General features: G+C 36.6%; 1 protein-coding gene and 1 pseudogene across 1 annotated transcript in view; one reads left to right on the top strand and one right to left on the bottom strand.

Annotated features, from left to right (window-relative positions):
* The window catches only part of LOC109049688 (dipeptidyl aminopeptidase-like protein 6), a gene marked incomplete at its 5' end in the record, with an annotated part of 189,900 nt that extends 172,434 nt beyond the window's left edge, over positions 1-17,466 (top strand). The window contains 9 exon segments of the mRNA XM_042752330.1: positions 3,673-3,771; positions 3,865-3,934; positions 7,751-7,945; positions 8,171-8,225; positions 8,816-8,915; positions 11,857-11,915; positions 11,993-12,065; positions 12,150-12,223; positions 14,947-17,466. Of these exon segments, the coding sequence (XP_042608264.1) occupies positions 3,673-3,771; positions 3,865-3,934; positions 7,751-7,945; positions 8,171-8,225; positions 8,816-8,915; positions 11,857-11,915; positions 11,993-12,065; positions 12,150-12,223; positions 14,947-15,096 (875 nt within the window).
* Positions 17,467-17,540: 74 nt separating this feature from the next.
* LOC109092629 lies at positions 17,541-21,329 on the bottom strand (annotated as a pseudogene).
* Positions 21,330-25,895: the final 4,566 nt, after the last annotated feature.

Genomic DNA, 25,895 nt, shown 5'->3' with positions numbered 1-25,895 from the left:
CATTAAATATTATTAGTAACAGTGCTTATTAATGCAAAACAATAGTAATTTTATGATTAAATGATCTTTATTTTGAATACCCCCACACACCACCCCCAGCTCTACCAAATCTCCTCCTAGCGCTACAATCGGTAGAACTTAGTGGCACTGGTGCCACTGCTCTCAAATGTTAGTCTGGAGCCCTGATGCATTATATAGTGTTTTTAGTCATTTTCACAGATCAGTGTGAATGTGGATTGTTATGACAATGTTTTTGTCTGTATAAGAAACTTTTAAAAAGTACAAAGGAAATACTGTTTTTGTTTTTACTACATTGTTGTCATGTAAACTTCCCTTCAAATATCCACCGTTACACATTGCAAAGTAATAAATATCCTAGACCACATGCAAAATATTTGATTAGGATTGTGTTATACTACCCTGAGCTTGACTAGTGTGTTTTTCAGATAAATAGTTTTTTTTTTTTTTTTTTTTTCAGCAAACCTGCTCAGTCCAAAATTCACTAAACTGTAGGAATGACCCTGATTTTAAATAAAGATAACAGTTAGTTTGGTTGAAGTCCCCCTGCAGTCAATAATTTAATCCCTTAAAACTCATCTTTGATTACCATAATGACATTTTTCCACCCCATAAAAATAATCTCTATGTGTCTTGAATATGGCTTACACCTTTACCTCATTTAGTATACATGGATCCATGATAACTAGCCCCTGCCTCCACTCAATAACACCAACTCAGACTGAAGTAGCAAATGCTACACAATATCAAGTGGCAATACTGAATAAATGGTTATCAGATAGTGAATCTGTGAGTAAATCTATTCAAATACTGAATAGATTATAGCCTACAAAGCATGCAAAGCGTGCTCCTCTTATAATCACTAAAAAGTCACTTATCTTAGTTCAACACAATCTCACAAAGTTTTGTTATAATCAGTGAAGTTCTGCACTGACTGCACAAACTCTGGTGTTTTGACTGGTGAGTGGATTCTAACTAGGGTGGCCATATGCACCGTTTATACGGGACACGTCCTGGCCAAGATTTCAGTATTGCCTAAAATATCCAGGATTTGGCTGTTTGCACTGTGCAGGTCGATCGTTGTGTGAAATTTTTAATCGGTGTGCAGCGACGCTTCAAGTCAAATGAACGAACAACCATGGGCGTGTATTTGAATCGCTTTGATCATTCCCTGTAGATCTCACCTTCTCACGTGCAGCCCCATGATTGGTGGATTATGTACAATACCTGCATGTTATTGGTCTAACTGCTTTGGATGTTTTAGGCAATATTAAAATTCTGGCTGGGACGTGTCCCGTATGAACGGTGCATATGGCCACCCTAATTCTAACTTAAACACCAATTGCATTTCATGAAATCAGCAGATATGCCTGTGATTGGCTACATTGTTAAATGCTGCAAAAATACATTGCAAATAGGAACCTATGTGAAGACAGAATTATAAAAAGCACTGATTACATGCTTGTGATGGTAGGAAACAGGACCACATCTTTAGTGCACTGCAGTTTTTAGGAGAAAATGCTCAGCAATATTGTTAACTGATGAATTTGCATGTGGTTTGTCTTGTGGCATGTGTGTAGCATATTAAGAAACCAGGCAGATATGTAAACAACATTAAAAACTTGATTTTCACCACAGGGGGTCTTTAAATTTAACATTTTGTTGGATATCATAACATCCTTGGTTGTCAGTCACATTAATAACCAAACTGCTTAGAATTAAGCACTCAAATGAATAGTGACAAATTTAGGAGGATGCTCTCATTACCAACCTCCACGTTACACACAGTCACAGTCACACACACAGGCACACACAGACTCTCTCTCTCACAGACACTCACACACACTCGCATACTTATTTCATTGCATTATATACCCACAGCATGTCAATTGACGATTAGAGCTGCTTCCAGGCCTACCATAGACTGTGTGATTGAATAGACCTACACATGCCTGCTTGCACAGTGAGAGCACTTACAGATGATTGGATTATTGCCAGACGTGCCATGACATCCATAGAAATGTGACCTCTCTGTGTAAGAGGCTGGTAATTGTGTTATGTATATAATATCCTGTAAGCCCAATGATATCACAACGAGAGAGTGATTTAGTGCGACGGTCTGTCACAGAAGTCATCTCACAGAGCTCACATCTCTGTGTGTGTGTAGAATGTTTATCAATTGTTTGTTTACAATTTAATCTAGAGTTCTTAGCCTGTCATTTTAGATGTTTTTCCCATCCATTCCCTTCTCTGCCAGGTCCATTAAGTAAATGCTAAATGTGCCACCAAGGTCAAATTCAGATGACTTACACGATGTTCATACGGATCCTTCTCTATATTGACAAAAAAATTGTTGCTGTTTTTCAAATGTGCGGATATGTCTATAGCATTGGTGCAATGGGAGCAAGTGTGCTTTGTGAGGCTTGAGTCTGAGCAGGCACTGATAAGCCTGTCTTAAAACGAAACCCTCAACCGCACTGTGCTCTTAATTGTTACGTGCACTTCCAAGACTCTATCGCTGCTGCTCAGAATGGAAGGTCTCCATGTTTACAGCAGCAGACGTGATATCTGCTCTATTTAGTCACTCTCTATCAGGAAAGCCAGCTGCTCACTGGTCTCTCACAACCTCTGAACATCTGAACAACTGTAATTCCTGCAATTCCTGTTTCTCATTTATGTCCCAGAGCAATTAGCTACTCATTGAGAAGGTTTTGTGAGTGCTTGCAGATGCTTAGTTTGAGATAAACAATGCATTTTGCATTGACTTGGTTAATAGCTTGGGAATAGCTCCCAAAAATAACATTTGTGACATGATTTAGTCAATAATTCAATAATTATTCACCCTCCTTCCACATCTGTGTAAGTTTCTGTAAGGTTCTTCTATAAGGAAATGTTTAGCAGAATGTTCACGCTGCTCTTTCTTTTTAAAACATACACTAACCTTGGATATCCCACCTAAAAAAAAAAATTAAACCTAAAGGAATATTTCATATTTAATACAAGTTAAGCTCAATCAACAATATGTGTGGCTTGCATCTCCTTTTCTTTAAAAGAAGTGATTGAGAAATAAACTTGAAGCTTATAATTTTATAAAAGCATTTACATTCATTCTTATGTTAAAAACATCAGCTGTAAATTTGTTCTTGTCATTTACATCCGTTTTTAGATTTTAGGTGTAATGTCATGGCAACATAGATATATATTTGACAATTACGCTGCTAACAAAGAAACAATGGAATGAAATTATTATCAGAATAAAAGTCTTAGAACAAAAATAGTCATAACAATGCTGTTGTAACAGTAAGTATTTTATAAATTACTGGTATATAAATATGCCTTATTTACTACCATGGTAAGTGCCTCACTGTAAAACAGATTATTGCATGCACAATCACATAATCACCATTATATCACAAGTGTTGCATACATACAGTATATAGACACAGGCCATATCAGTGACTCCAAATGTTGGTGCAATGTTTAAAAAGAGATTTAAGAGCTATAATGGAGGGCAAGATTTTGGAGTGTGAGCAGCATGAACATTAAGCTAGACAACTTTTCTTTGTGGCTTGGAACTTTTCATTTTTGGGGTAAACTGTTAATTTGAGGAACTGTTTTTTAATCACACATTGACTGGTTTCTTTCTTTCGGCAGAGGTGCGTGACATTGAGTTGAATCTGAACTTGAGGAGAACGGTGAACTCAATGCAGATGCCGAAAGTGGAATACAGAGAGATAAACATAGAGGATTACAGTATGTTATCTAAATTGTGTTTAAGTGTTGGTGTTTAAGAAGGATATTAATATAATAGAGTTGCAGATGAATGTCTTTGATTGTCATACACAGGCCTCAGCATGCAGATACTGAAACCTGCAGGCTTCATAGACACCTTACACTACCCACTTCTGCTCCTCGTGTGAGTACATATCAATTTCTGCAACATTTTCTTCATTTCCTTACAGGCCCTTTGCTTTTCTACACAACAACACATACAACCACCAACAAACCTTTTTATGCAAAAATATGTCAGTGTTCCAAATAGTTTCTCAGAATTCCCTCAAGAATCACCATCTGAGTTGGATCACTCATTAAAAAGTGGAATAATCTACACTTCTCTTGCATGTTATTATTAAGTCCTACTTATAATGTTAGTCAAGGTTTCTTGAACCCAAAACCTAATTTAGTTGTTAATTTACTCTTTTTTCCACTTTCTCACATTTTTTGCTGCTGATAGATTTATACAAGCAAATTAATCTTGCATGATTGCCAATATATACACCAGTATTTGGCTATTTTTAGAATAGAACTGTGCCAGATTGATAAATTAAGATTAGTCCTTTTTTGTTGTAAATATTAATTAAATCAATGCGATATAAATATAAAAGTAAATTTTTTGTTGTTGTTGTTTGTTTGTTTGTTTAATTAAAATGTTTAAGTTCACGTTTTAAGAAAACAATAATTAACAAATTATGTATTATATCTGAACAGGCCAATAAAACCCATAATGGGCAATGTAGTGCCAAGCTGCTGAATACCAAATAGGTGGCATTAATATTTAAATAGGGGCAGTCAGATGTTATCATGCTCATCGTTGAGACAATTTCTAGTCATTTTTGCAATTAACTTTGAATAAATGGTCCAGGGAGGAAGCTTTGAATCACGAACTTTAGAGTTTGCCTGTAGAACATTGAGCTCTATTATATCAAAGAGCAAATCCTGTTTTCCATGATATAGGCCCTTTAAAGCGAGTGCTGCAGGTCATCCTATTAACACACAAGCAGCAGTTCCTTTCCTACTGTCTGTTCCTGCGCTGCACTTCAGGTCTCATCAAGAGTAAGAGTGTAACTCTGAAATGGACTTTTAGTCAGTGCTATTAATCTTCTCTCTTCTGCCATACACTCTCAGCCACTGTAATTACACCACAAATGAGTTCACCTGCAGCCCGCCTTCAATTAACCCACTGAAGACATCATACACACCGCAGCAGACAATCACCTGTGTTCTCTATAGAGCTGGCAGCACAATGAGTCTATATTGTGTGTGTTAGGAATATATAGGGGCTGTCTCAAAACCCAGTGAGCTGCATACCGACCTCTGTAAAAAAGAAGTACACGTTAGCATACCTTATGAAAATAATACTATTGCTATTTATAAATAATATACATTAAAAATACTTTAAAGCAATATATACTTTAATATAGTATAAAATAATACAGTTAAGTGTGAAATAAATACTGTATGAATTTAAAATTTAAAAGAATAGTTCAACAAATAATAAAAATTAGCTAAAAATGTACGCAATATCAGGCTATTCAGAATGTAGATGAGTTTGTTTCTTCATCAGAACAGATTTGGAGAAACTTAGCATTACATCACTTGCTCACCAATGGATCATCTGCAGTGAATGGGTGCCGTGAGACTGAGAGTCCAACAGCTGATAAAAACATCACAATAATCCACAAGTAATCCACAAAATTCCATTTTCTATTCAACTAACATCTTGTGAAGTGAAAAGCTTATGTTTTTAAATGTTGCTTTTTTTTTTTTTTTTTTTTTTTACTTTTGTTTTACTACTTTTTTTTTTGTTTTTGGCTTAAAGGTGCTGTATGTAAGTTTTTGACTCCACTAAAGCATAAAAATACCATACTATGTTTGCAGATATTTAAAAAAAAAACTTGCTAAGTTAGCATATTTGAAAATATTGGATTCTGAGGGTGCAAAAAATCTTAATATTGAGAAAATCACCTTTAAAGTTGTCCAATTGAAGTTCTTGGCAATGCATATTACTAATCAACAGTGTTGGGCAGTAACGCATTACTTAGTAACGCGTTACAGTAATTTGATGACTTTTTTAGTATCGGAGTAATCTAAAACGTTATAATTTTCAAAAATAGTAATTAGAGAGCCAAGGTCTCTATACGTTACTGCCGCGTTGCATTGCTGACAGAATGCAGTGTTTTATAATCTAGAGATTGTAAAAAAGATGTAGCATACACACTGTAGAGTAAAGTGGCAGTGGATTAGAGACCTACTCCCGCGAGACCCGACGCAACAGAGTGCGGCTCTGGACAAGATGCTGGTGCGAGCGGGTAGACACTCGTGTACGTGTGGGAGGTGAGAGAATAAAATGATTATGCGACTCCTGCAAAACAGAAATATCTAAACATAAAATATCTAAAACAAATAAATTGTTATTGATCTATTGCCCAAAAGCAACATGAACTAATATAAAAAATATACGATTAACAAGTGCAACCGTATGCAGAGTTTCTAATTTTAGGCTATAACATGTTTGCAGCGTTGCGCAATGCAGTGCTGAAATTTGTGTGCTCACGAATCCTCTCATTAAAACACACAAATTGTAGACATTATGATTCTTTATGCATATATATATTGTGTTATAACAGAGATTTGTGAGATTGCAATGAACTAAGATGTCTTTTAGAGATTATAAATGCAGCGCTCTTTGCTGGCATTCTGCCAAACCATGCACGCAGCAGCCGCTTGCTTTAGTTAAAAATAACAGTGTTCTGTGAATGTTGTTGTTTAATAACAAATACTTATCGGTAGTGTGTATGCTGGGATTTCATAAAATTTAATGGAGAAAAAAAGTAACATAACTAGTAACATGATTACTTTTAAAAGGAGTAATCAGTAATTTGATTACATTTTCACAGTAACTTGCCCAACACTGCTAATCAAAAATAAAGTTTTGATATATTTACGGTAGGATATTTACAAAATATCTTCATGGAACATGATCTTTACTCAATATCCTAATGATTTTTGAAATAAAAGAAACATCTATAATTTTGACCCATGCAATGTATTTTTGGCTATTGCTACAAATATACCTGTGCTACTTATGACTGGTTTTGTGGTCCAGGGTCACATTTAAGAAACATGCTAAGTTAACATACTTGTTTATCTGAAAAACAATGCTACAATGTGCGTTCCGGAATGTTGGTCTCTGTTTTGGTTTGTGAAACCATCCCACTGCCAGTTTACCCAATTGTAATTCTTGCACCCTGGGTTGCCAGCTGGCGGAAAACACAGTGTATTTCATTTCATTCATCATCAAGTGCGCTCGTTCCTGTTGGTTTCGTCAATCTGGCAACCTGTGTGTGCGTCACTCTATGAGGAGGAGGGGCTGGGTGAAAAAACCCTCTCCAGTATTTTGAATTCGGATTGCAATGCCTAGTTCAACCACTTGGTTTCTATCCTACATACAGCACCTTTAAATATGGGTCCTCTAAAGAGTCAGCTAATCTGAATCAAGAGAGAAATATGCACGGATCAAGCACCCTTTAAAAGTGAAAACAGCCCAAAACAGCTTTAAACGAATATATTGCTTGATTTTGATGTGAGAGGACAATAGAAGATGGAATTTTTCACCAGAGAAAGTATTATTATGGGTTATGGATTTGTATTTTGACCAGTTAAAATACCTTAATGACAGATAAGTTTATTACAAACTCAGCTTTTCACTTAACAAGACATCATAGTACACTACCAATACTTAATACAGTTAAGCAGACTTCTTTTTCACAAGGGTAGACAGCATTTTTGGACATCGCAGACACGTTAAATTCAGCTAGTCTGACTTGGAACATGATATCTCAGAGAAATGTTGCCAGAAATGTTTAGGCAGCAGCTTACTAAATTTCAAGACAGTCTTAAATTTAAATGCTTGTTTTCTAAAGAAAACTCTCTCTCGTACTCTTTCTCTCAGAGATGGGACTCCAGGCAGTCAGTCGGTCTCAGAGCAGTTCCACATTGACTGGGCGTCAGTGCTGGTCAGCAGTTTTGGGGTGATTGCAGTGCGCTTTGACGGCCGTGGAAGTGGCTTCCAGGGGACTAACTTACTCCATAAGGTGCAGCGCAGGCTGGGAATGTTCGAGGAGAAAGACCAGCTGGATGCCCTCAGGTAGTTGAGGAGCCATCTGCGTCCAACACACAGTGAACATCCATCAGTGCCAACACACAGCTGCACGCACAGACACATATGTGCTGCATCTCCTTAACAGCATGGCAGATTTAGATACACCTGACTTTATTGAAACTCAGTGATATGACCGACACTGATTATTCTGCATGTGAGAAGGTCCAGCAAGTGTCAGACCATTTAACATTTTGTCTTTGTGTCTTGCAGTATTTTGATGCAGGAGCCATATATTGACAAGACTAGAATTGGAGCTTTTGGGCAGGTAAATACTTGTTGTATTTTACTGTTATTACTTGTCCAGACAAGATAGCTTGTAATTAATGTACACAGATGTTTCTTTGCCTCTCTCATATTCACAGGAACACAGAAAGTGCATTAAAGATCTGTTCCAAATCCTTGTAAATTGCATTGTAACCGAAATGAAACTTGACTGATTTGTGACTGATTTGAACGATATATACAAAAAATAACGCTTCGGAAATGCTATAAAATAACGCTACTCTGCTACACTGTCAGTGAGACCCATCCAGCAGCATTTCTGATGATGAGAGAGTATGTATTTTTGGCACGTCAGTTAAACTCTTCCTCTCTCGCTAACTTCAGTCCTGAACAAATTGGTTTCATGCAGTAAGAAAAACTTAATTGAGACCATCTACATTTCTGGCTACATGTTCGTTTTTGCCCATGCCTATTTTTTTCCTCGAAAGATTTTTCAAAGGATTAATGAATGCATGTTCAAAGGCTGAATTCCTGCCTCACTTTAATGAGCACAGACCGTATCAGAAACTTCAGTAACTAGTAATGAGAGCTGTGCTATCTCAGAGGTCTTGAGTTGAGTATGTTGTGTTTCAGGTGTATGGAGGTTACATCACCAGCCTTCTGCTCAGCTCGGAGGACTCCATACTCAAGTGTGCAGCAGTGCTCTCACCCATCACAGACTTTGCACTATATGGTATGTTTTGTGTGCGTGTTTCTCTTATTAAGACAAATGGAGGGTCACTGTCCTGCAGACTTTACCTACGAACAGTGTTGGGAAGGTTACTTTAGAAATGTACTAGGTTACAGATTACAAGTTACCTCATTTAAAATGTAATAAGTAGTTTAGCTATTTCAGTTACTTTATTAAAGTAATGTAACTGATTACATTAGATTGCTTTTTAATTACTTTTCTACATTTCTAATGAATGTTTTCAACTGTCAACTGAAACATTTAAAGCAGGTGGAGTTATCCTTACAGTAGGACTCAACACTGATTACTGTCAGACTTTCAAAATACTTCTTCACTTGAATTAACTTTATAATAATTTCATTTTAAAGCACAGTCACCCCAGAATCTTTAGACTTCATGACTTCAGCACCTCTTTTTACTTTGAGATCATTCTGAGGTTAAATACAGTTTTAAAAATCATAACAAGAAACCGTTTAATAGCTATACTGTTTTTGAAATCAAATCTTTGCATAGCTATGACAGGAAACACTGGTATCTAACAATGACTTTGAAAAAAAAAAAAAAAAAAAAGGTAATCATATCTGTAAAAAAAAAAAAAGAAACGAAGAAAAAAAATCAATTAAATCTATTTTGTAATTAAATTATGTGATTCCGTTACATGTAATTAGTTACTCCTCATCACTGGCTCCAACACATGTCTGGAAGTTTCTAGTGATTGGCTTGACCCTTGATTAGCTGTTTGAGTTGTTTAATTAGAGCTAGACCTAAAGTCTGGTTGCCCTTCAGGAACAGGATTAGACACTCAAGTACTCATTAAAGAATAGGCAAAAAGTACCCGGATGACCTACTACAGGTACTTCCAGCGTGATTCTGACGTATGCATACGATGGACACTTCACTGTCCCATGATTCCAGATGAGAGGATTTATGAATAGCAGAGACTCAATGCAACTGTCATTGGTAGATCACATGACAATAACAGCATGGCAAATTTAATGCATTCAGATTAAATTCATACTACACACATTCATACTATATGAAATGTACTCTTTTTGCGGTTGCGAAGTGATTTGTTTTCATGATTGACATGTCTCGTGAACTGTTTTTAACCAAAATGCCACCTAAATAAACAAAAATGCCCCACAAATTCAAAATAAAGAGGCAAAAATTGGCCCTGCACAATTAAACTAAATCTATTATGGCCGTCATGATTAAAATAAAATGTGAAAATTAATGAAAAGTGTCAATTCGTGGAATTACTGAATCAGATTGCTGATGTTTTTGTTTTTTGCAGCAGCAGCATTGAGCTTTATAAACATTCAAACACGTTTCTCTAGATATGGCTCATCACAGGTGTTATGATTAGTCAGCAAGTTTTGATTGCGTTCTCACTGAGTGAATTCTGCACGCTTGCGAATTCTCTAATCATAAACAACAAATTGCAGATACAATGTAAATAAGAGATTCATTTCACAACTTCAGTGATTACTAACTGACTGACAAGTTTGTTTATAATATAATGTGACATTTCCCCACAAACAAAAACATTTTTGTTGTGATATTGCAGCTATACTCACCTGTTATTTTTTTTATTCACTTATTTTATTTTCTTATTTATTTTAATTTTTTTTATTTAATTGTTTTTATTTTTTGCAATTACAAAGTATTCTGATTGATTGAAAAAAATGTTACATTTATGCATTTGACATTAAAGACAAATACAATCAATAACGTAATTCTAAAATTTGCTCTTACATATGTAAAAAAAATGGTCCTTTAAAACAATTCTGGGTTGAAATATTGGAAATTATTATAAGAGTTTACATCACAGGATATAATAATTGGTTGTTTGATATTCCTTGCATAAAACATGTCAAATATTAAATACTGTATTTAGCTACTTGCATCTTACCTCACGCTCTTGCACTGTTAAAAACTGAAGCGATGTGCTGGTTAACAGTCCACAGTTAACAGTCTGTTAACAGCCCACCTTCTTGAGCTGTTAGACCGCTGAGGTGGAGCAACTTTTAAAACTTTTTGTCTTCCTGACAACAAACAGAGCAGCATCAATGTTAAATATTAGAGTGGACTACAGCTCCAGAGAGAGGAGAACAGAGATCAGTTTGGGTGCATCTGATCCTCAGATGTAGATATGGTATGAATATCTCAGTAAGCACAAGACATCTGTTGAAAGGATTTGAGCTTATTATTATGTACAAACGACTATAAAAAAGAGCAGATTCTCATGCATTCTAAATCAAAACATCTGCTGAATGTCCTTTTAACATCAGCAGGGAACGATTCACAAATGTTTTGTGGAAGATAAAGTACCCTACAAAATATTTCACCTTGCAAAATTCATGCATATGTGTGATATCATCAAATTTTCCACCCCCAGCTTCTTCTGATTACTTCTACGTTGCTGTAAAACTGGCATTTATGCACTGAGGTGACAGATGCTCTATTTTAAACTTGATGCAATATCTTGGAAATAGTGCTAGATGCTGAAAAAACAGTGAGATGTGATGCAAGATGTCACCAACAACTGAACCGACAATTAAAAAAACAGTACAGGCGCAATAATGAATCCTGTGCGAATGTCTCAGAGGAGGAGGAGGAGAGTCCGATTCATCATCCATTTCTGTGGCTTCCTGTCTGTGTATGGCAGTGGATCCCATCAGTATTCTGAGAGCAGGCAGGAGGACCGAAGCACTCCAAAGGAACAGAGGGATGAAAAATGAAGCATGTGTGTGTTCATCATAAACAATACTTCACCTCTCACAGCAGCAACAGCACAGAAATCTGCTCATAAGTCAGCCGGTGCATCAGCGTGTATTGTGAAATGGCCATGCAGTGATTTTTATCAAAGGAAATGCTCGGAAATTAACTCTGCCTGTGACAAATGTCACCGTTGACTGATACTATTCTTCTTTCCTGCTTTCAGCTTCAGCTTTCTCAGAGAGATATCTAGGCCCTCCCAAGCCAGATCGAAGGGCATACGAGGTACATTTTCCTGTTTCATAATCTGTATTTTGTAGTCACCGTACAACACTTATGGTGTACTCATAATATCTCCACAGATAGCCAACCTTGCATACAGAGCGTCTCAGTTCATGGATAAGAAGTTTTTAATCATTCATCCAACAGCAGATGGTACATTTCCTTTCCAATTCTTAAAATGTCTTTATAAAAAAGAAAGAACACTGTCAACTAACATGCGTCTCATTTACCTTTTAGAACAAGTTCATTTTCAGCACACAGCCAAATTCATCTCCAGGCTAATCAGCGAGAGAGCAAATTACACTCTGCAGGTAAGAGATCTTGAGAAGTTTAAGAGAATTTCTTAGTTTCGTTCATTTTAGAGGCCATTCACACAGAACGTGTTTTTGTGTTTAAAATGTGAGATGCATGCATCTTTATTTTATCTAAATTTCCATTCATTTTTAAAAATATAATAAATTGTGTACTTAAAAGGTAAATTTAAACTACGATTAAGTTTTATTTGCATACAGTCGGTTGAACCAGCTCCTGGTTAAGCAGTTTGTTCTCAGCATACACTATTTTACACTATTTTATTATGTTTTTAGGCCACAGTGTTATTTTAATATCATCGAGAGACTATTATAGTTTTTATTAATGCATTACTTTTTTTATTTTTAATAAATCAAAAAAAAAATATTCCATTTCTAATAATCTTTCATTTAAAGTTTTATACATTTTTATTTTAGTTTTAAGTATTTTTGTACATCAAGTTAAACCAAACTAAAATGTAGGTTTTTATTTAATTATATAAAATACACATTTATAATTAATAATTTATAATAACATGTTTCATGGTTTTTGTTTTAGGTGCTATATGCATTTTTTGACTGTGCTAAAGCATATTAAGACCATAATATTTAGGAAACATGCTAAGTTTTACATATTTGTTTCCGATATTTTTGAATTTGCATCTCTTGAAACAGCTTTTTTTTATCAGTGTAGGCCAGAGTGTGCCACCATTAAAAGAAGGCCTAATACATGAATATAAGAGATATTCAAGATGAGGCAAGCATGGCGTTTCAGTCAAAGATTAGTTTATTTTTAACAAACATAAAAAAATCATCATCATTTAAAGAATTCTACAATGTATTCAAAACAACATGTTAAAAAATAACTATATTTAGTATATAATGAATTTGTATGATGATGTAATCAACAACTATTATAATTCGGAAAGTTTAGAATAATGAAGAATGTTTTGATTTTTTGTAAAATGTACAGAGAATCATCAATCAATCAATCAATCAGTCAATCAATCAATCAATCAATCAATCAATCAATCAATCAATCAATCAATCAATCAGTCAATCAAATTATATTACTCACAGTGCTCCATGTGCACTTTTGCTATGAATAACATTCCATGGTAACACTGACTTCTCTAATTGGACTTTCTCTATGGAGTCAATGAATGGGGGTTTAACTGTACAACCTGCATCCATCTGTGAGCGTGACAAGATTTGTCAAATGTGTGTGAGGTCTGGGGTGACTGGATACTGAGCCTCTGAGCGGCTGCTGCCAGCAGTGGGATTAGACACACTCAATGCATGCAGCTCATTTAAAACAGATTATACAGGACACTCTCATGAGCCACACGCTGAATCATCCCATTATATTCCCTCACTACGAGATTTGCTCTTTGCTTTCTGCTCCCTTATAGATTTGCTATTAATTACTGGCTGTTGAATGACTGAGGAATTAATTAGGACAGATATTCATCAGGATGTGTGTGATCATCACTGTGTCAAGCTGTTCTTCTCAAATTATGATCTATTAGGAAGTGTCAGGGCTGCCATGCACACAAGGAAAGTTTGTATCATTGCAGTAGATGTTTACACACTTGGTTTGATCGTTTGGTTCAAACCCATGGTTCAGTACACATTTGCACCACAGCTCATCTCATATCTAACAACACTTCTGAAAATATAAATATTCACTGAGATGAACTGAGATGTCCAGAAAGTATGTCAGTAACAAATTAATTATTTACTAATGCTGGTCCTATATGGATTTTAAACACAATTTCACTTTCTCACCAATTTCATTTGTTTACTAACAGTGTCTAAAAGTGGACATGCATGCATTACAGGAAAATTCTTCTGTTTTTATTTTATTTAGTTCTTTATTTATACATATTTTTTTAAGGTGATGAACATGTTTTACCTCTTTGTCATTCAACAGTCATTTTCTGTGGTATAAATTATATTTAAAAAGCTTTTTGGAATAAAATAAGGCTAATTTCACAATTAACATTTTATATATCAAAAAAAAAAAAATACAATTAGATAGTATTTTCACACATTTTGTGTAATTTTACATAATTTTAGCAGTGAAGTGTTGGATATATTCATACTTTTATTGTGTGTGTGTGTGTGTGTGTGTGTGTGTGTGTGTGTGTGTGTGTGTGTGTGTGTGTGTGTGTGTGTGTGTGTGTGTGTGTGTGTGTGTGTGTGTGACTCACTTTGTTTAGATTAAGCATACAAATGTTCATATTTTAGTGGATTTCCATCAATATTTTTTAAAGTCTTATTGTAGTTCAGGGTAAAACAAGGTAATCTAAAAAGTATTAAAAGAAATTTAGCAAAAGTAATAAACTGTTTTAAGTATTAAGTTATTAAGTTTCAGTATTAAAATACTTGGAAAAAAAAGTAGTAAAAATAAAACATGAAGGCATGGGGGAAAACAGTTTCCAAAACAAAATAAGGATGAGAAGAAATAGAAGAAGAAAGGAAAAATTTAAATGTTTGTTTTAATAAAATCAACCACTGAGACCCCTGGAACTATCCTGCAATGAAAGCACTGATACATTTCTTACATATAATAGATAAACCTCTAAAAATGGTAAACAAATCATAGATACTGATGATTTCACCAACCTTTGATGTCAAACTGACTTTTGTTCACCCCAGAAGAAGCAGGGCAAAAGTGGAATCTGGCTGTTCTAGAGTTCTGTGATTTTGGGCTCAATACCATGTCTTGTGTCCTTCATTAGATCTACCCAGACGAAGGACACTTCATTCACAATGAGGGAACGCGGCAGCACCTCAGTCAATCGCTGGTCAACTTCTTCGAGGAGTGTTTCCGGCTCCCGGACCGAGTGTTCGAGGAGGCGCTAGAGGAGGAGAGCGAAGAGGAGGGTTAGTTCACCCGTTCCATGATGTCCAACCACAAAGCCAGCTCCTTTTGCCACCTGATATGCAACCCATAGATTTGAACATTCCAGTTTTCAGTTCCCTCCCAGTGTCGCATGCTGACTCTGAGACTGCCCTGCCTCGTGTTCCTGCCTCAGCTCCCCTTCAGGTGCTCCTTACTATCCATCAACCCTCGACAGACTGCAACTGTGCAGCGTGGCGTGGCATCTGGCTGGCGCCACATCGTCTCGCTCTCCCCTGCAGGCCAGTTATGAGCTTCTGAAGGTGTTAGGAGTCTCTGGTCTGTCCATCACGTTGACGAATGAGATGCTGTGATATTAAATGACCGCCAAGCGCGAAGGCCTTTGAATCCCTAAGAGCTGTGAGACAGCAGCTAGACTGAGGGGTCATTCGATGTTTGATTCAAATAGGTATTTGGTGTTTTGGAAAAAAGGGGTTGTTGTCGGCAAAAATGTGTCATTTGTGGTTCAAAAGGTCTTCATCATGTCCAATTGTGCTCGTGTCTGGTGTTGAAATGTAAAGTCGCACATGAAAACCATTCACTTGGATATCGATTAAAACTTGTTTTCAGTGTTCAAGCGTGTCCGAGTCTTGGAAATCTTGTAGCCTCAAAGTGTGTATTTAGATGGTGTTTATTCATTGCAGAAACTTCATCAAGCAGAAGGGGAGCAAAAAACGATCCTCATTATTCTCACAGACCATGACAGTTGTACAAGACTGTTGATCCCACTTCTCAGCGTGCGTTTCCTTGAAGTGATGGTCTGTCAGTGCTGAAGAAAGCACTCTATGTTGATTTAGTCACTGTGCCTTATTACGGAGCGAACTATCGTTTTCGAGGAGCCTCCTTGTGAATATCATCACACATTCAAGGCTTACGTTGGATTGACTAAAATCCTGTATCTAAAACGCTCTTGTTACATTGTCAATGACATCACTGTATACATTATTGACTGTAATAGCATTGCGAAAACGCTGTTATTTTCGTTTGCACGCGTGTGAGCCAGTGTTGTTTTAGCATCAACAAAAACAAACTTGCTCGCATTTTGCTAATAGCGGTTTTCCATCCACTTTAAGGATCGAGTAATGGAGCATGAAATTAAAATGTATGATTTCAACATTACCTCAGTATTAAACTAAAGCCCCTCTGAGGCTTTACAGACACTTTGTAGAACATTTGTTAATTCATGCCCAAAACAAATCTGTACATAAAAAGTATATTAAGTAGGGTAGGAAACACTTCTGTGTTAAAGGGATAGTTCACACAAAAACAACAACTCTGACATTGACTCAACCCTTGTGGCATTCCAAACCTGTATGACCGACTTTTCTTCTTTTTTGTTTTGGAGAAGAAGAAAGAGATGTTTAGCAGAATGCTCATGCTGTTCTTTCAATACAAAGAACGTCAATGGAGTCGTTGAATGGAAACAATTCCTAAGTGTTTCATTGAAGAACGTACAGTAGGTTTTTCCAGGTTTGCAGTGAGGTTTGAGTATATGTTGGCAGAATACGGTCCCTTTAATGCTCATTAAATACAGTACTGTGCAAATGTTTAAAATTACAGCGGTGGCATTTTCATTATTTAATTCACATATGCTATGTATGTATGCTTGCACAGTGCTGTATATTAACAGTTATTGGTTGTAACTTTTGCCTATAAAAGCTCTTAAAGATTAACTTTTATTTTGTTTGAATGAAATGTTCACGTTTGATCTTGATGCATTCATAGTGCATGTCAAAAAACCATTTGCAACTCAAAAGCTATTTTTTAAAAACAGTCAAATATCTGCATAGTATTTTTGACAGCTTGAATGTTCTGAGCTGCATTTCATTTCCGGTAGTTTTGTGAGTGAGATCTCAGTCTTGTCTGCTTGATGTATAAATGTTACTCAAATCTCATTTAAGTCTCTGAATATGTGAGTGTTTCTTGTACATAAAGCATTTGAAGGTATTTTGTTCTCCCGTGTCGAGCAGAGCTCCGGAAGTCATGGCTACTACGATTCTGAAATGAGCAATGAAAAATCACATGGGACCAAGAGAATGATGGGATTGCTGTTTTACTGACTCAGCAAGAACAGGGCATATTTTGACACCCTCAGAATACAAACTATTTTATCTTCACCTTTGATATGATTTGTTTTCCTCACTTGTAGAAAAAAAGATGAATATGTAAGTAACCAAAATAAACTGAAAGCCTTCAGTGTTGATGTGCCGCTTTCTTGTGAATTAAGTAAATGATTGCATTTACATGCATGACCTTAAGACGACAACCTCTAAGGTTCTGTAAACATCTTAGAAGGTGTTTTGTTCTATCTGGGAAAGGTCATAAATGGTTTAAATAAAACCCAATCAGCATATCTACATTTTTGCCTGTTCTCGATTCATCACTGTATCTGTCAGCTTCTTCAGTGTACATATATATGTTTTACAAATTAAAAGGATAGTTCACCTAAAAAAAGAAAAGAAAATTCTATCATCATTTACTCATCCTTATGTCATTTCAAACCTTTATGGCTTACTTTCTTTAGTTCAACATAAAATATTGTGAAGAATGTTAAGCAAACAGTTGACTCCATTTTATTGAAGAAAAAAGAGATTTATGTTTGACAGAGGAAATGTCGTACACGTTTGAATTACATTAAGGTGAGTAAATAATGACAGAATTATTACTCAAATATGAACTGTACCTTTAAGAGGATTTAAAAAATTTTTCCTTGTGGGTTTTATTAATTTGGATTTAAATGTTTAAATAAGTCATACTTAGCAACAACAGCAAACACTATATAAGAGCAATAATCAATAAATTGCAATATTTATTAGTAATATTCAAAATAATTATTCTACCGAGTAATATTTCACTGTGTAACTGTAGACTGTTTTGTAATTTTGTATATAATCAGTATAAAATAAAACATTTTGTGATAAAACGTTTCAAAGACTGGGAAAACGTAAAACATAAGGCTAGTTCCTAACATGAAATGGATTGAAACTATATTACATTACATTACTGCCACCTTGTGTTCAAATTGACAAAAATATGATTCATGAGTCATAATGTTTGGGGTTTCTTGACAGATGTCACCATCTACTGGACATTATCAGCTATTTCAGGTCACTGCACTCTCAGGAATGAGTCTTGTATCATAGTTTCTACTTCATCTACAAGCTTGCTGAAGTCAGCCTCACATACTACATATGGATCATCTCCACTGTCTTTCATGCACTTCATCAGAGCTTCATGCATCTGCTCTCTGCCTCCAATGGGCAGAGTTTATCCAGTTGGTCAACAGGGTCTTGTGGGATATTTTGGACACTGTAGGGCTTTTAAAACAGCCGGAGCAAACTTGCCATGGTGTGCAGTGGAGCATATAACAAGCGGGCAGGTTTTGTCATGTATACGATCGGCGACTACTTTACCAACCGCTGTGTGAGTGTCCATTATGTAGCCTCTTGTCACGTGCACCTCATGTATGGCCCTCAAACAATCATCTTCTGAGCACCAACCAGCTTGAACTTCCAGATTTATCTTCTGACGTAAAGTCTCTGATACTTTAAAAAAACAATCTCTTTCTAGATTCAAAAACAGATCTCTGACCAGACTCCCATCCCCGCCGGATGCATGATGGATGAACCTCTCAAGGTTAGAGGATTTCAAGATATCAATGGCAGGAGAGTTTGAAACCAGCAGCTTCCTTTTGCGGAGATCATATGCTCCACTAGCGATAAAGTCGGATATGACGCAGTTATGATTAGACGCACAGATCACCTTCCGTATGGGGATTCCCATTTGTTTGGCATACAGGGCTGACATGGCGTTGCCAAAGTTTCCAGTAGGGATGCACACATCAATGGGGTCTCCAAATGTCAACGTGCGATTTCTAAGCAGGTCCAAGTATGCTGAGCAGTGATAGACAACCTGAGGAAGCAGTCGAGCCCAGTTTATCGAGTTTGCGGTGCTGAGAACTGTGGCATATTCCACAGCTAAATGTCCCATCAAGCTTGGGTCCCCAAACATTTGTTTAATGCTTTTTGGGCAGAAGTCAAAGTCAGACAGGACACTAATGGACTTGGCATTCCCTCTGAAAATCCTGTCATTTGTAGCTTCTGAATCTGACTCACTCCTTTCTCAGGGAAGAATATAAGCACGCCAATCCTCCTACGGTCACTGTCTTTAAGACTGGAGAAACCGTTTAGCACCGCGCTTCCTGTATCTCCAGATGTGGCCACTAGAATCAGGTAGTTGCACATCTGTGGAAGGCAGTGGGCAAACAGCTGAGGCATTAACTGCAGTAGGTCTTTAAAAGATGCAGTGGGGCCGTGAAAGAGTTCTAGAATGTACTGGTGATCAGTAAGGGGCTTTTAGAGGTACAACCAATTGATTAGCAAAGTTCTGGCCATAAGCGCGATGCACCATTGTGGCCAATTCTACAGGAGACACATCCATAGGATGGATACAGTTTTCCAGTATGGCCACAGCTCTCATTGCATATGGCATGCTGGATATTCTCAACCATTCAGAAGGTTCAGTTTGGGGAATCCTTTCTTCGGTACATAAAGCCCTCCATCTGGTGCAAGACCCTCTATGACAACATCACTGAAGAACTTGGGGTCACTTGACATCTGGCTCCTTGTTGAAATGAACATCTCTGATTCGGAACCCTCATATCTACCAAGAGTCCTCAGGACTTTATCAGCCACATCCTCCACGGAGTCTCCCGTCCCACAAAGGACTCGTGCATCCAGCCATTTCTCATAAAACTGTTTCCTGTACTGTAATATCTCTCTCATAGAAACACCAGCATCCTGACCTACAATCCTATTCACCTTCATTCGTGAGAGTCTCTGAATGATATCTTCTGTGTCCACATCCAGAAACAAGACCAGTCCAGATCGCTTCAAATGCTGCATGGAATCTGGATGCAGTGGATTGGAGCCGGTTAGTGAGATAACACTTCCTGTAGCAGTGAAGTTACATACCGCTTTACCTTCTTCTTCAATGAAACCATCTCCACCGATCTCAGATAGCTTGTTCTGCCACACATCATTCCCCATGTCCTTCCGAGAACATCGTCATCTATATCAATAACAGGCATCCCTAGTCTCTGTTCCCACAATCCGTCCAAACACAGTTTTTCCCTGCTCCTGGAGGACCCATCAAGAGGATGTTTCTCTCACACGAGGTTTAGAGATTTGATTTTGATAGCCATGCTGAAGTGAAGTATGAAGAACCAAACTGAGAAAATAACAGGTTGGGTCCTCAGCTTTCTCACTTTAGCAAACAGCTGGCCGAAAGTTGCACGGATCATCTTGGAAAAAAGATCATATGATCTGTGAGGCAGAAATATGTCGCAGAATTAAAACATGCCAGTAGATCTAATAGTTAGATTATAAAGCATTTGCTACAATAAAAAAAAAGTACAGATCTATTTCTGTATTCTGTTGATTAATCTATTTAGTATGACTGATTTGTTTTAAAAAAACACTTAGGCCCTACAACAATTAGCACACTGAGCTTTCACAGTCTTCCTCCAAGTCCACAAATTTGTGATTTTATTTATTCATGCTGTTTTGAATGTTGGGGAGGCTGTGGGAGTGCCACAAAGGTGTGCACTGAAGCCGCAAATGGTGCTGCGCTCGAGAGCCATTTCTCAACCCTAAAATGACAACAGGAGTCTCCAACCCCAATCAAACACCTGAACCAGTTTATCAAGGTCCATATGGTTACTTAGTATTTTAGACAGGTATGTTGAAGCAGGGTTGGAACTAATGTCTGCAGAAGGGTAGATCTCCAGGAGCAGGGTGGAGACCCCCTGCCTTGCGGCCTTGTGGGCTTTACTGACATGTGCATGAAAGGCCATTCTGAGTCTTTTTTTCAGCATTGTGATGTACATTTAGAGTGTAACAAATTATGGAAACTGTAGGACAGAGAGTTGGTTCCACTCATTGAATTCTGGAGATGCAGGAAAACATATGCATGGATGAATTCATTGGGCAAATAAAAAATATGCTTTTTCGAAAAAAGTTAAAATTAGCATTTACCAAGAGCTAGTTTTTGTCAGTTTTCAAATCGTAATGTAAATTGAATGCCATGTATTCACCAGAATAAAACAAGGGAATTTTGAATAAAATGTTTCATTTAGCTGTATGTCAATTAAACAATTAGACTATATATTCGAAAATGACATTTACCTTAAAATGCAAAGAAGAAAAATGATTCCAATTATTGACCTACAGTTCTGGCGATCTAACAGTCTGTCTAATCACCAGGGAGAACATCAGAATAACAGGTTGAACGTTAATGTTTTTCGGACCAGGATTTTAGTTAATAAGCTAGATGAACACAATATTTAGCAAACATTGTAGAGTTTCAAAAGTGCGGTTACCAAAAACACGCCTGCGTTTATCTGACTACTTAGAAAACTTCACTCTCGCATGCGCTCATGTCATGCGTTGGCGTGTGTAGTGCCATGTTAAACAAAACCGCCGTCAGTACGGGAACCGCGAACCGCCGAAACGGACATTTCCCGTTTTACGTACTGAGCAGTATCCGGCTCTCATTGGCCAATACGGTCACCTTCAAATAATATAAATAAAATAAATATTTAGAATTGCGTGAGGAAATATGCTAGTTTTTTTTTTGTTTTTTTTTTGTTTAATGCTAGCCATTCAAACTTAAAATGAAATAGTACTGAAATCATAAAAACTAATGCGGACGAAATAAAACAAGAGGAAAAGTCGTTAATGTTGCTTGGTAGTGGTTGCCCTAGAGACAGTTGTTCAACAACACCGATTCCATCGGCCATTGCGAAAAAAAAAAAAATACCCCACTTCTGTCTGCAAGCGCGGGAGGTTTTCTCTTGTTTTCTGGACATTTTTGTCTCTATCAGCCATCATGAGCGACACGATGCTATCCTCCAGAGAGCATCTATAACATTATTCCCAGAGAGGAAGAGGGAAAGCCATGAAAGCACCCAAGGTCCAGTTCCAAACTGCGTTAGAAATGATGATTTATACTATAAAATATCAACAGTTCTGTTGGTATTTAGTATTCAGTTTTATTTATTTGGTTTTAGTCATGGTAACACTATTTTATCAGTTTTGAAACGTGAGAAAACATAATGTGCTGTTTTACAATTAAGTGCAATTCTACAGTTCTCATTAACATAATGCAAAAAATGATAGTTACATTGAATATGTTTTACAAATTGGGAAGTAGATTTGTCCAGAACAATGCATTTGACGTTGTTTAATTCCCATAAAGTGTTGTATTATATTATATTATATTATATGATATTATATTATATTATATTATATTATATATTTTTCAGGTACATGTCAAAGTTCCGAGAGCAGGGTGAAGACTGGATGGCGGAAAGAGGTGGTGACAATAAGACACAGTCCCCCCCCCCCCCTGGTAAAACATAGGGGGACCAGCAAAGTGGATGTGCCAGCGCCACAGATAAATATACGGAAACACGCTCCAAGGAGCCCAAACTCCCTGAGAGTACATGGTCCTGCATTTGGTGTGTTGAACCATTCTTAATAATTTAATATAATAATATTGACCTTTTTAATACAGATGAATACCGTTTCATTGCAATCTTACATGCCAGGTTCACGTGCGAGGTGTTGAGACAATGAAGATATGCCCTTTACTTATCCTAATTTTGCTTGTATCATTTAATTTTTCAGAGAAACAGAAACATTTAAATATTGAAGACGATGAGCCTGCCATGAGTATAACCCACCAATACCGGCCAGAACAGACGCAAAGCCGCTCATGGGGTCTCCACAGCAATACAAGGACTTTATTAAGGACCAACGCTTGTGGAGAAAGTCATGGCAGTCCAGGAGGAAACCGCAGCTGTGTATGATATACCAAGAAGGGAGACAAACTAACTGTTGGGAGAACTCGGGTCTCATCCCCAAATACATATAAAGAAGAAAGGTGGAGAAGAGAGAGGTGAATGTTGGCGCTTTATGGTTTCAGATGCTCTCGTATTCCATGCATACAAACCATAACTTAATAGAGCAAAAATGAGTTAAGGAATAAACAATTGGTGCGAGTTTTTTTTTTTTCATGCATGTTCTCAGCGACTATGGCCAAACCTCCAGAGTACCTGCTCCAGCGCAGAGAGGAAGTGAGCGAAAGCACAAGAAGACTCTGGACAACTATGTCAAGGAGCGATATGAGGAGAACGGGGCCATGAAAACAGCTTTCAGGTTGAAGAACGCACACAATATCCTGCAGGGTAAATCAAATACCAAATAAACTATGACGAACAGTTTTTCTAAACTGTGTTTAGCCTGTGTTCTCTAGAGGCTTGTGTTATTGCAGGGATCTTGCAAGGCATTAATCTCCTGATGAGAAATTGCTTGTCTTTGTAGTTTGTTCCTTCGATAAATGTAATGAATCAATGTTAAGTATGAAATAAATATGGGGCACTGACCTTTGTTTTAAAAAATTTGATGTTAAAAATAAAATAAAGAAGAAACTTGTATACACTAAATATAACTTAGAATGCTAGCCAATTTCCCAAACAGTTTCAAAGAAAATGGCCAAGTAACTGTGAAATTTGAATAGTACAAAAGTAGATGCGAGTCTCCTGAAAACAGTATTTCTTGTATAAAACACTCTGATAATAATAATGGTTTTTTTTTATATCGAATACTGTATGTAATTTATACTCACAAAGGCGGCATTTATTAAAAAAATACAGTTTTTCAAAAACATTAATATTGTGAAAAAAAAAAAAAATGGCATTACAATAAAAAATTTTACTTTTTCAGAGCTTTAAGTGATATTTTAAAATGTCATTTATTCTTGTGATGGAAATCTTCTGGATTTCCAGTGAGTCTTCAGAGTCACATGATGCTTCAGAAATCATTCTAAATGCTGATTTGATGTTCAAGAAACAGCTGCTGCATAATATTTCTGTGGAAACTGTTTACCTTTTTATCAAAATAGAAAGAGAAGCATTAAAAAAAGAAGAAAGAATGAAAATAAATCTTTATGTGTTAACACCCCATTTCAAACAATTTAATGCAATTCTTGCTGAATTAAAAACACCAAATAAATAAATCTCACTTGACCTCAAAACTTTTGAATGGTAGTGTATAAGAATCTATCAATAGCCTACTTTTTTATTTACAAGCAGTGTCTGATGACTTGATTTTGGTCAGGCTTCTGAAGAAGAACTGGGACGAGCTTCATCACCAAGTACCAAGGCCTCTCTGTTGTCCCGACACAGCTCCAAAAAAAATATAGGAAGGAGCGTGTCTGGTAGCAGGAAAATGAAAGCAGCTGGAGAAAGATATGGAGCCTGATTGAGACGCGCCACAAAACCCATCTACATGGCTAGTAACTGAGCATGATGTTAGCTAGTCGGCCCCTGAATTCAGCAAACATCCAAGAACAACATTTGAGAACCGGCAAAATTGTCACAGTGTCTTTGCTTGTCCTCTCTTATGGTACTTTACAACAGTACGTCTGGAGTGCAATAAAGAACGCTTTAGATCAATTCAGTAGTCTCTGAGTGATTTCATCCATTAAACTTAACATGAAAATCCAAATGAACCATGTTTCAATGTTTCTGGTCTTGTTAATGATTCATCATTGTGAATATTATACACACATACACACAACACACACACACACACACACACCACACACACCACACAAACACAAACACACACACACACACACACACACACACACACAAACCCACACACATATTAGATAGTAGGATTAGATTAGATTCACTGTATTGTCAATGCACATGTAAGGTAACAAGGCAGCGAAAATGCAGTTAGCAATCTAACCAGAAGTGCATAAGCAAGTATAAAAGTACAGAAATATATACAAGGTCTACAATATGTACAATAACTATACAGATACGTATTATTGGGACAAAATTACAGATTTTAAATACTGATCAGGCAGGATATACAGAATAGGTGTACTAGGAACATATTATACAGCTTGATATGTGAAGTAGCTATGTTACTCTATAGGCAGAACTATGGAACATATGAACAATTACAAATATTGCCAATGGGAAAGTAAAGTGCATAGAAAACTATTCAGTGCTGCAATGATTGTATTCAGTGTTCCTGGATGAACAGACAGTAGTGCAAGTAATAGCAAGTTTGTATATATATATATATATATGTGTGTGTCTTAATGTTTTATTACATTTATCACCAAGGCTACATTTAGTTGATCATGAACTGAATATACAATAAACAAATAAAAATCTGGACAAAGTTTTGATCAGAAGTGGTAAAAATGGTTTGTTGAACCTACTTTTCATCTCTCTCTCTCTCTCTCCCCTCTCTCTCTCGCTCTCTCTCTCCTCTTCTCCTCTCTCTCGTTTGATTATTGTAAATTGTCAGGAAAATATGATTGGTGTGATTAGGTAGTGGTTTTATTACAATGTAATGGTTAACTCTTGTGAGGACAAAACATTATAAACACTTAGATTTACTGCATCTTTGCATTTGTAATTTCAGAGTATTTCAGAAAACTCAGAGCAATAAGCGAGGGGGTCAGTCTTCATGAACTGAGATTCTTAAGTATCTGTACTCCAATTTTTATATAGTACAGTTTTCTTTACATTCAAATATTCTTCAAATTTTCCCCCTTAGGACGTTTAAAATGTCTTCTTTATATGTTAAAAAAGAAAACATTATATAAGTTTCCTGTAGGAAATGAAAGTATTTAAATTTTGCACTCTCTTTAATTCATGCAGGTCTTCATCATGCTGGGATCTGTAAGTCTATATGGACATGT

This window comes from Cyprinus carpio, chromosome B24 (genome assembly GCF_018340385.1).
Source record: "Cyprinus carpio isolate SPL01 chromosome B24, ASM1834038v1, whole genome shotgun sequence".
In the NCBI taxonomy this organism is placed as follows: Eukaryota; Metazoa; Chordata; class Actinopteri; order Cypriniformes; family Cyprinidae; genus Cyprinus; species Cyprinus carpio.
The sequence above is the reverse complement of the archived record's forward strand: the minus strand, read 5'-3'. Positions and strand labels throughout refer to the sequence as shown.